Source organism: Micrasema longulum, unplaced genomic scaffold (assembly GCF_059751315.1).
Source record: "Micrasema longulum isolate JH-2025_06_02 unplaced genomic scaffold, ASM5975131v1 h1tg001024l, whole genome shotgun sequence".
NCBI classification, from domain to species: Eukaryota; Metazoa; Arthropoda; class Insecta; order Trichoptera; family Brachycentridae; genus Micrasema; species Micrasema longulum.
This window is the reverse complement of record NW_028278212.1, coordinates 102,938-115,876: the sequence shown is the minus strand read 5'-3', so window position 1 is coordinate 115,876 and position 12,939 is coordinate 102,938. Positions and strand designations below refer to the sequence as shown.

General features: G+C 35.5%; 1 protein-coding gene across 1 annotated transcript in view; it reads right to left on the bottom strand.

Moving 5' to 3' along the window:
- Positions 1–12,939, bottom strand: part of uex (metal transporter uex) — an 82,005-nt gene that overhangs the window by 37,432 nt on the left and 31,634 nt on the right. The window contains exon 3 of the mRNA XM_088232823.1: positions 12,174–12,851. Coding sequence (XP_088088949.1) covers positions 12,174–12,851 — 678 coding nt within the window. The remainder of the gene's footprint in view (positions 1–12,173; positions 12,852–12,939) is intronic.

Here is a 12,939-nt window from a genome sequence, read left to right as displayed (position 1 = left end):
TAAAAATGTTATTTTCATGTACTCAATAATCAAAGATTTTTTAAATATTAATTTTAAGAACATTAAGTTACTGTAAATTGGGCGGGATAAGGACAAAAATGCTTGAAGAGAGGATAAGGAGGGGGGGGGGAGATGTACATATTTATTATTGTAATGTCTACTGAGTTACATAATACATTTTTAGTGTAAATTTTAAATCTGACAGAGTGATGTTTGTATAATCTATATTTTTAAATTTTGTATTGTGCATTGAAAAAGTCCTACGAAAAAAAGCAAGTGGCCACTTTACACACTGTGTAACATTCACCATTCCTTAGCGACTTTTCCGAGAACTCCAAGCTCTGGTTGACGGCCAAAATTAGTATCGCATATTTTTTTGATATTTTTTGCATTGATGCACGTAGTTGCAACCGCAGACAATTCTCGTCCATATGAAGGCATTTCGTTTGGCATTGAGTGATGCAATAATTATTCTTTTTAAAGAAAACTTTAAGTGCCTAAGAATTTCGAGCGAACGCTTACAATTCCATGCAAATTATAATAAATTAGTGTCTTTTATCTGAGCGGCGAGTCAACAATGCGGTTATGGTGACCGTTTTCTGCATACGTGTACTACTTTTTTAATTTTTTTTTTTATTTATTTACAATTTTAAAAAACCCGTTAGGGTTACATTAGAAATTTAATATTGTCTAGTCATTTTATGTCTCGTCTAGTCTAGTTAGTTCAGTCATCATGTGCTTTTTCAGATTGATTTTAAATTTGTCTCCAGTAAAAGTTTTCAAGTAGTAAGGTAGGTCGTTGTAGTGTTTAAGTCCATTATGTAGTATTTTTGACTATAATAACAATTATGGATAACTTATATAGCGCCATTTTCGTAATAAAATACCTCAAGGGCGCTTTACATGGTGATTCTATTGTTAAGTTAATTTAATTGAAGCTTTTAAATTTGTAATTTAATTAAAATAAATTATTTTGTTGCCACGTGCTACGGATTTATTCAAATGATTTAGATGATTTAGTCCCGTGTTTGTCTTTGCTTTTTCAATATGATAGTGTTGTTGTCTGGTGTTATATTTGTGCATGTCGGCATTTTTGACTAATATTATGTCGTCGTCTTGTATGTTTCCCAGTGTTATTTTGTGCACAATTTTAGTCAAGTAGTTTATGTCAAACTGGTGTGTTTTTTTGTACAGTTCAGTCGTAGAGGTCAGGTAGGGTAGGTTGTATGTTAGTTTAAGAATTTTATTTTGTTGTCTTTGTATTCTTGTTATGTCTGTCTTGTTGCCAGTTCCCCAGAAGGAATTATATTTAAATAATATAATGAGGAATTCCACTGTTTTCTAATATATATTTTTTCTATTAGCGTACTATTTAACTAAGCAAAAACATTATTTTTTTTGTACGTTATTTACAAAGATATGATTTTTTAAAGTTACATTTATCAAATACCGCGCCAAATGACTGTAATCAGTGTGTCACTTTTCAGTAGTGACGTCATGAAACGGATGGCGTTCTTACTATCACTGACCGCGGTAAGTTGTATTTCTCCAGCCAATAACAAAACTGACAAGAATCTATGGAATATTGCTTTGATTACTTCATTTAGTTGATCGTAATTGGCTCATTTCTATGTTATGGTTGTTTTTTACGAACGTTTTGATTCAGAAAAACCTAGAAAGTTGACATAATCTCTGGTTGAAATGTCAAATTATACAAATTATACTAATTTTTTTCTATGGTCAAAAAGTTCCTTACAAGGTGCGGGGGCTTTAAAGCGGAAACCGGAAACACTACACGTAGATATAAGGAGTGACGTCATTATTTACGATTTTAAAATGAATACTATTTTTAACATTTTTTATTTATTTTTGCGTGCGTTTTTGAGATATTTCATCTTGCTACAATTTTTTTAAATATTCACGTGTACACGAAAACATTTAAATAATTTAATTCCGGGTTGGGCTGGAATTCCTCATTATACATTTTTACAATTTTTTTAAATTTCAATTGATATATTTTTACGAAAAGTAAAATCCCACCAAGCCACTTTCTGTAGCTTGTTGGTGGAGATTATATTTTTACTAACTTATACAGGGTGTTCATTAAACCCTGTCACATCCGAAACCACGATGATCAGTATGAGCAAGAAGACATATTGGCATATTAAAATAAATTTTTAGTACGAATAAAATTTTTTAAAATAAAATATCAAAAAAGCAAATGGCTGCTTACTTCACTAACTATGCACAACACTCTTTCCTCTATCGTTCTTGATCTAACTATAATGTATTTTTTTCATCTGTTGAACCTAAGACAGCGTCGGCGTAGATTGTTTCATATTCCGATAACCAGGAGCACCCTGCCGTTGGAAGGGCTACCGCTATGCTGAACAACATAGCTCTAGATGCTGATCTGTTCCATGTATCTGAAGGGGTTTTCCGGAACAAGATTCTCCTACTATTTAGACAAGTATTTTTTGTCTTTTTATAATACGTACGCATCAAATTTTAGTTTGCAATGTATGTATTTTTTCAAAAAAATTAATTGAATTGCAATTGAAAGCCCTGTAAATGCCTAGACTCCCATATTCCCTTCTCAAAAATGTATTTTTTTTTGTTGTCAGCCAGTCTGCAAGCATTTGGACCTACTCAAAACATTGTTGGACCCGTAATCTCTGCTATCCGAAGGGATTTTCCGGAGCAGGATTCTCCTACTACTTTGACATGAGTCTCTTTTATTTTTTTATAATATATCAAAGTATTTTTATTTATTTTAGGAGTCAAACAGGGATGTGTAATGTCATCGTGGTTGTTCAACGTGTACATCGATAACTGTATGAAAGAAAAAGATTTAAGAATGGAAGCAAAAATGAGTGGTATAACAGTTAACTGTCTTATGTATGCTGATGATGCCGTGCTTCTTGCTAGCAGCAAAGGAGACCCGCAATTCTTGGTAACAAAAGTCTACGATGTATGCAAGAAAAGCCATTTGCTTATGAATGTTGATAAATCGAAAAGGATGAAAATATAACTAAATGTAAGATCAGTGTGAACGGAGATATTCTGAAGCATTTAGGGTGGCACGATCAGGTTAACGAAGTTAGTCGTAAACTTTATAGCAGTTTGCACTCACTGAAAAGATTACAGAATTTCTTGCCGATTAATGTTAAGCAAACATTAGTCCAGAGCTTACTTCTTCCACTCCTTGACTACGCGGATGTATGTTATCCCGATGCTAACTCTGAATTGCTCGACAAGTTCGAACGATTGCGAAATATTTGTCTTCGTTACATCTTTGATCTTCGCAAATTTGACCAAATAACCGAGTAGCGCACGCAACTACACCGGCTCAGCATCAGGCATAGAAGAAACATCATTCTATCACTTCTTCGCAATATTTTAAATAATCCAAATTCGCCTGTTTATCTGAGAGAGCTCATCCAACCTCTTTCACAACACGGACTATCTCTTCGTTCTAGTGTCGAGGGAACCCTTTTAATACCCTGTCATCGCTCTAATTTTCTTGTCTCCTCTTTCGCAGTAGTAGCCGCTCGATTGTGGAATAATCTACCCACTGATGTTAGAGACCCCTTCTTCATTTACATTTAAGTCAAGATTGAAATGTCACTATCTAAGCATTTAAATTGTTCCTTTATCCTTCTTCTTATATATATATTTATTTTTGTTAATCTTGGCTTTAAATTTTTGTATAAAATTGTAAGATTCAACGTGTCGACGTATTTATAATTTTCTCAAACTGAACGGTTTGGGAGGGTAGGAAGACATTGCCTCAAGGCAATATGCCGGCCTCTGTATGTAAAGTGTCAAATAAACAAGTCCATCAAATACTTGAAGATGGACACGTCAAGAGTAGGAATGATCGGCGTGCGTGCACGAGAAGATGTAGGGGAAGCGAGGTCTGCTTTTGAGCAGGCATGGCGTGTTTTTGAGCACGTCGATGGTTATGTGTGATCGAGCCGCAGGTGGCAGAGTTACCGACGCGGCGTCCTATGCAGCCCTGGTGATATGTGACCCAGTTTCGCGTGAAACTTTTTGTCTAATATCTTAAATCTCTCAATGATTGGAAATCGGCCAAGTCAAAAATCCGCGTCGCACTGCGACGCCCTCCCACGCACAATGAACCGATACGCTACAAGAAACGTCCGAGTCTTTCGTTCCCAATGCACCAATGAAATGATTTTAATTTAATTTAATTTTTTAATTTAATAATCTCTAGGCAATGAGTACCGGGACGTCGGTGACTCGTTTCACATAAAATTTAGTACATAAAGAACGGCTCTTCTTCTTTAATTCATTGGTAGTAGTTCTAGGCAACTATTTGTTACTTTAACATACTACAACAGAGATGAAGAACATTTAAGAGAAGGTAATATAGAAGGCCAGGCATCTACAGGGCTTATGACCTGTCAATGGCTGGTTTAAGTGGCCACTTTACACACTGTGTAACATTCCCCATTCTGCCCATATTTGAACATCTATATTTCTTCAATTCTTTCATCTGTCGATGTTTGTGAAGTTAAAGAGCTTTAACCTTTATTTAAGGAATATAGATGTTCAAATATGGGCAGAATGGTGAATGTTACACAGTGTGTAAAGTGGCCACTTAAACCAGCCATTGACAGGTCATAAGCCCTGTAGATGCCTGGACTTCTATATTACCTTCTCTTAAATGTTCTTCATCTCTGTTGTAGTATGTTAATATAAACAGCTCCCCGGGGAGTTGAATCCAGTCCTTGTCTACAAAAATTTGGACAAACTCAAAATATTGTTGATTTGTTACTTTTGTTAAGAATTGTTTTAAATTTCTTTGTTAGTCAACAATATTTTGAGTTTGTCCAAATTGTTGTAGACAAGGACTGGATTCGACTCCCTGGAGAGCTGTTTACATTAATATATTACAACAGAGATTTAGAACATTTAATATAAGGTAATATAGAAGTCTAGGCATCTACAAGGCTTATGACCTGTCAACGGCTGGTTTAAGTGACCACTTTACACACTGTGTAACATTCGCCATTCTGCCCATATTTGAACATCTATATTTCTTCAATTCTTTCATCTGTTGATGTTTGTGAAGTTAAAAAGCTGAAACCTTTATTTATGCGGGTGAGATTCATCTAATTGAATTATTTCACCTACACGCCTAAAAATTTTATTTTTTTCAATTTCTATGCTTCTTCCAGGTGGATTTATCAACAATATTTTGAGTTTGTCCAAATTGTTGTAGACAAGGACTGGATTCGACTCCCCGGGGAGCTGTTTACATTAACATATTACAACAGAGATTTAGAACATTTAAGAGAAGGTAATATAGAAGTCTAAGCATCTACAAGGCTTATGACCTGTCAACAGCTGGTTTAAGTGGCCACTTTACACACTGTGTAACATTCACCATTCTGCCCATATTTGAACATCTATATTTCTTCAATTCTTTCATCTGTTGATGTTTGTCTCCCTAGGGAAGAAATCCAGCCAGTCTGCAAGCATTTGGACAGGCTCAAACATTGTTGATAATGACGTTTTTATTTCTGGCTTTATCAATGGAAGGACGACGGACTTCAAAAATATTCATTCGATTCAATGCAGCGTTTCTTGATCATTTTCGTTACATGAAGGTACGGTGATCAGTCTTACGCTTCAGTTACCAGTCCAGGGACTGTGAAATATTCTAGTGTGAAAACACCCTTTTAAATAAATATTTCATATCAAACATGTCGGGAATCGAACCCGAGACCTTTTGCACGGCAGGCTAACGCGCTGAACATTACAGCACGAGGCCGACGCTTAAAATATAGCTTGATTAAAATGACAGCTGCCAAACTAATGTCACTAGTGATAGGAAATTACTGATTACTGATCATGTACCGATCAAATTTTCTATTATTATTTTGTATATTTTGTATATTGTTTTGATTATTTTACATATTTTTTTTGATTACCTGTATATTGTTTTAATATGTAAATAACTATTTTTGATTTTTGATTTATATATCGAAGAGTCCCGACTTAACACGGAATTTTCTAACAAGTCGGGACATAAAAAAACATATAATTGTGGCTATGTAAAATTGTGTATTTTGTGCATTAAATAAATAAAGTAAATAAATAAAAAAAATGATTTTATCAGTTTTTCCATGCAAACATGAAACCCTGTTTCCGAAAATTGATATAAAAACGCAAAAACAAGCCTATTATAGTGTGTCTGAGACCATTATTCACCAAAAAATAAGACATTTATATTTTTTTCATGAACAACATCAAATTAATTATTTTTTTATTTGATCAATTTGTCCATCTCTAACGTTTTTGCAAAATGGTTATAACCTTGTAAGAACGTCGTTAAATATTAGGTTAATTTTTACAATGTTTGAGTATGTCCAAATGCTGGCAGACTGGCTGGATTTCCTCCCGAGAAAGTTATTCATATTTAAATTATTATAATTACATTTATAGTTCACAACGGAGTTCTAGTTCCAACTCTAATGTATGGGAGCGAAGTATGGAATTGGAAAAATAATGATGAAAGTAGGTTGAATGCTGTCGAAATGCGATTCCTCAGGCGAATGTGTGGTAAAACGATGTATGATAGGTGCACAAATGTCGAGATCCGTGAAGTGTGTAAGGCTGAGACATGCATTATTGACAGAATCAAGAAAGGGGTGCTGCGTTGGTTCGGACATGTAGAGCGAATGGACAGCGAAAGAACGACTAAAAGGATCTACGATGCAAATTTTGATGGATGCAGAAAACGAGGAAGACTGAGAAAGACATGGCACGATCAAGTCCATCAAATACTTGAAGATGGACATGTCAAAAGTAGGAATAATCGGCGTGCGTGCATAAGAAGATGTATGAATGTAGAGGAAGCGAGGTCTGTATGCCAAGATAGAGTGTTATGGCGTTCTATCCTCTCTGCCTACCCCTACGGGGAAACGGCGTGATGGTTTGTTGTTGAAATTTATTGCAACAGAGTCGGAAAACATTATTGAGAAGGGAATATGAAATTCTAGGCGTTCACAGGGCTTATGACCTGTCATCGGCTGGTTTAAGTGGCCACATTACACATTTTAACAGACTCAACCATTGTTGAATCAACTACCTGGTAAAAGAAGAGGTATAAAAATTGGAAAATTGTTTTCAGGCGTTGCCCGGTAGGTGATTTGGTTCAGCCGGGTGAATCTCACCCGCGTGATAAAGGTTTCAGCTCCTTTACTTCACAAGAGTCAACAGATGGGAGGGTTGATGAAATTGGATGTTCAAACATGGGCAGAATGGTGAATGTTACACAGTGTGTAAAGTGGCCACTCAAACCAGCCAAAGACAGGTCATAAGCCCCGTAAATGCCTAGACTTCCATATTCCCTTCTCGAAAACTTTTTCCCTCTCTGTTGAAATAAATTTAAATACGAACAACTCCCTAGGGAGGAAATCCAGCCAGTCTGCAAGCATTTGGACATAATCAAACATTGTTGAATTACTACCTGGTAAAAGAAGAAGTATAGTGTGTACAGTGTGTATAGTGTGTACAATACAGTGTGTAAAGTGGCATATCATCACTATGGCTGCATCATCTGCGTGGCGCGTGAAGTAAATGACCTTATCTCCCTTAGTAGATTCACAACTTTTTTATTCTTAAAAGCGTTATTTTTTACATATTTATTCTGCGTGTGTAAGAAAAGGTTTTTGGCGTATGTATTGTTGTGCTTTATTTAGTTATAAAGGTGCTAAAATTTGCTTTGTTTCTTTGTTGTTCTCAATATGTGTTATTTTTTTAATGTTAATATTATTTTTTTCCCGAATTGAGTTGTTGTAACTCCTAGGAATGTAATTCAACGTATTATACTTGTGAAATACTTTGTGTTATATGATTTATAAATAAAAAAAATAATGTTCATTTATATGTCAAGCATTTTATTAAAAAAATACATTAACACGCCAGATACGAATACTTTTTGTGTGTATATATAATATAAATCACGCCTTAGACGTCACTACAAAGTTATGTCGTCACTTTTGCCGACAACTGTCAGTCTAATCATGCTGTATTTTAAGGACCGTAGACCAGTGGCGAATGGTGATTTTATTTACAGGTAAGCTATAAAAAAATTCATATATTTGTACCTACATCGGAGGTACATAATATAATGTAAGTAATATGTACTATGAATTGATATTTTTTAGTGGTTCTGTGTGATACAACAACTCTCATCCATGAAATCAACTCAAACGATGTAACTTCGTGATATATTATATAGATATATTATCCATTACTTTAATATATAATTTATGAAAAAATAAATAAAAAATACTACTATGAATTCAGTCGATATTAGGTATTCAATTGAAATGTCAACTGGCCGCTCTGTTCTAGTAATTACTAGTGCTAAAAACGGCCGCGTGGAGTGCTATATGTCCCGCAATATGACGCATGAAAGTAATTATGGTCTTATGTCAAAAGTAGCATCTCAAAGAAAAATAGTCCTTAAGAAAAAATGTTTGAAATACTCTTTTCCAAATCAAGAATCTTCAAATAAAATTATTTAAAAAGTACTATGAATTAAAAGTTTAAACATTAATATTAGGTATTCAATTGAAATGTCAACTGGCCTATTTGTTCTAGTAATTAATAGTGCTAAAAACGGCCGCGTCGAGCGCCATATGTCCCGCAATATGACGCATGAAAGTAATTATGGTCTTATGTCAAAAGTACCATCTCAAAGAAAAATAGTCCTTAAGAAACAATGTTTGAAATACTGTTTTCCAACTAGAGAATCTTCAAATAATTTGTGCGATCTGCAAGTTTAATCTAGGAGGAAAAATCCTCACTGGGGTTAATACATAAAAATATAGTATACTTATTCGTATGAAAAAATAAGCTGGAATAATCGGCTAGTTTCTTGGCTCGCCGCAGGCGCTGGGCGCGCTTTATTTAAATTTATATTTATATTAGGATAAAAATAGAAACTGTGAAAATGATTTAAAATGAATGGTAATTATTTATTTGTTTTTATGTAAATAGAATTACAATAGGTTAGTCAAATATAATGGTAAGCTGCGCATAATCGCTTCTTTACACGATTCGCCCCTGCTATGGACTAGCTTATTTTCTGTTGCAATGAATTTCAATGCGTAGTTCAGTTCGTCGACAGTCGGCCGACCCGACGGTCGACATACGGAGATTACTTTTGTTACATTTGCACAGTTCAAGACTCGTGTAGGTACATGGAGTGGAAAAGCTGATGTATTGATTATTCCAACGCCTTCCGGCGACTGACCTATCCACAGCTTATGAAGTAAATGTCAGATTTTAAGGCCACCCAAAAAATACTACCCCCAAGAAAATGACGAAATTCAGCCCTTAGGGAAATTGGACACAATATTTAGAGTTTTTTTTATTTATTTATTTATAAATCATAATACTTAGGACTAATCAAATTGATCATATTAAAAATAAATTGAAAAAGAAAATATATTTTTTTAAAAAGAAATATAATTAGCCTAAAAGAACTTGTAAAAATATATTACGCAATCTTACGCGATTTACCCAAATATTTACCCTAATGTTTACCCAAATATTTACCCAAATGTTTACCCAAAATTTTACCCAAATATTTACCCAAAATTTTACCGAAATATTTACCTAAAATTTTACCCAAAATTTTACCTAAATATTTACCCAGAATTTTACTAAAATGATTACCCAAATATTTACATTTGAGGGCCATTTTGAACAACTCAAAGTGGAATTCGAACCACGGGCCATTGAGCCGTGAATCTGAGACACTAGCCACGGGACCACAATCTGATATTAGTTCGTTTTGAGTTAAATTTTTACGTCGACCTTGTCAGGAATCGAATCGGGAACCTCTAGCATAGTGGGCGAACGCGTCGACGAATTACCTCCGCACGATTTTTTTTCCGGGACTTTAATTCGAGAGCAGCCGTCGCGTCGGCTGGAAAGCACTCGTCCAGGTTTGACGCTATGCAACTGTATTCTTCACCCGCCGGACGCGAACAAAACTTCAGAGATGGGGGAAATTTCGTCTGGACAGAAACCGGAATTAACTGGACGCGAAGCGGACTATACGGCCCTGGAAAAGGATATTAATAGGCGAACATAATATTCTAGAAAAATCTAAATTAATCGCAAGATGTCACTGGCCAGTAGGCATCCGAATTCTCTAATATTAGAGAATTCGGCCCTTCGGGACTCACGCAATCGGCCCTTCGGGTCTCATGCAATCGGCCCTTCGGCCTTTTTGTGGACCTCAATCAGATTCTTTCCTTAAATTCCTTATAATCTCCGATTCCGCGTTTACATTCCTTAGCCAACAAATTTACTTGTGAAATAGACATTTTTAATACGACAATTATCAATTTTAAAACGTTCTTAAATGCACTGTTTGAAACAAATTATTAATGTCGTAACAAAACTTTCTTTTTCATACAATTCTTTCTCTGTTTTTGATGTGTATTATTATTATCTTATCTCTTTCTGATATTAATTTATCAAATATTTTTGTGTACCGTATATTATATTATTTTCACATATATACTTACTGTTAACTAATTTTCATTATTTGTTTTTAACAATAATTTGTTGATACCATTTTTTTTATACTTATAAGTATATGAAAATGTATTTATTTTTTTGTTTGAATTCTTTACAAGTTATTTGCAATTTGCTTATTAATTCAATTACTTTTATTATATCCATATATTTTTTTTTTCTTTTTTACTATGTAAAGTTTCACTTTTTATTTTGCATGGCAGTATGCTTCTTATTGTTTCTAAATGTATACAAAAAAGCATTGTTTATCTTTTAAATTTTTACGCACTATGTTTGTACTTACCTGTATATTTTTTGTAAATGCCCCTTGGGCGTATTGTAAAATAAAATAAATAATAAAAAAAAATAATATTAATAATTTCTACCCATTTATTTATTTTTACTGGATTTTTGGTAACATTAAAATAATATTAAATTCAATACATTTTTAAGAATCGTATTCCTACATAAGTACACCCCTCTGTTGGTGAGAAGACCGGAGTTTGACGTTAGCAATCGGAATGCCAAAAAATATTTATTTCATGTTTTGGAATTCAACCATAAACAAGTACCTATAGTCCTTAAAATATAGCTTGATTAGAATGACAGTTGTCAGCAAAAGTGACGACATAAGTTTGTTGTGACGTCTAAGGAGTGATTTAAATTGACACACGAAAAAACATTCGTATCTGGCATATTAATTTTTTTTTTCAATACAATGCTTGACATATAAATTAACATAAATAATATAAAATCAGCTATAAGACTAAAAAATATAAATAAATAAAATAAACCTAATTATTAACGACGTTTTTACAAGATACGTCATTTCGCAAAAACGTTAGAGATGGGACAAATTGATCAATGTAAATTGATCGAATAAAAAAATAATTCATTTGACGTTGTTCATGAAAAAAGTAAAAATGTCTTATTTTTTATTGAATAATGGTCTTAAATACACTATAATAGGCTTGTTTATGCGTTTTTACATCAATTTTCGGAAAAAGAGTTTCATGTTTGCATGAAAAAACTGATAAAATCGATTTGATCAGTGATGTAATGTATGCATAATTTATAAAGCGCCATTTTTGTAAAAATCACCTCAAGAGCGCTGTACAATAAATGAATATCCCAACACGTCTTGCAGCTACAGAGCGCATGGACAATAAGAAATCTAGCCCCTATTTACATTTTTATTTTTAAATTTTTTATTGGACAATGAAGTTTAGAGTTTAAGTGATATTTTAAAAACGGAATAAAAATCAAATTTATAAAGTTGGAAGTTAGAAAAAAACAAGTCTTGCAGCTACTGAGCGCATGGACGGTTTAAATTCATTAATTTCCCATCACTAGTGACATTAGTTTGACAGCTGTCATTTTAATCAAGCTATATTTTAAGGACTACATGTACCTACTTAAATTCAATATTTGAATTTAAAAAAAAAATAGTTTTGGAATTTAATCGCAAACAAGTACCTAGGTACCTACTTATCAATGAAAAGTATTTTTCTAAGCTAATAGCAGGCAAGCCAAAGTTCGGGCAGGACAACGCCCGTTGGTATTAAGTAAATGTGTGAATTTTGAGGTAAAAAGGCGGTTCTTACCTTGACGAGTTCCTTGAGGCGCTCCCTGTTGTAGACGTTCCCGATCTCCTCGCCCAGCAGGAAGTCCAGCAGGCGGCTCACGGGGTACGACAGCGGGAACGTGATGGCCATCACCGCCTTCGTGACGTGGATGGTGCGCGCGCCCACGGCCAGCCCGTGGCGCGAGCAGATGGCCTGCGGGGTGATCTCGCCCAGCAGCACGATGGTGACGGTGGAGAAGATCACGGCGAACACGCCGGACGTCAGGTCGTCCAGCAGGATCGTGAACGTGGAGTTCACGGCCACGTTGCCCAGCAGGATGCTGCAGAGCAGGTAGTTGCCGTGGTCGCGCACCGGCTGGATGATGCGCGCGTACTCCTTCTCCCTGTCCGTGCCGGTGTTGCAGAGGATCTTCAGCTCGGTGCGGTCGAGCGACAGCAGGCCCAGGTTCAGGCCGGAGAACAGCGCGGAGAACAGCAGGCAGGTGGCGATGATGCCCAGCGTGGCCCAGAGCGGCAGCAGCTTGGCGTACGAGCGCAGCTGCAGCCAGGGCTCGCGGCCCTGGTGCAGGAAGCGCTGGGCGTCGGCGCCCTGCGCGGACTCCGGCCGCTTGGCGCACATGAAGAAGCTCTCGCCGGTGCTCTTCGGCAGGTTGACGGTGACCTTGGCGCTGTTCGCGGTGACGCTGCCGGCCACTATCTGGGGACAAAACACGGATCATACTCGAGTAGGGTGCACATAATCATTTATTTATTTATCAACAATGATCGATGATAAAATAATGCGA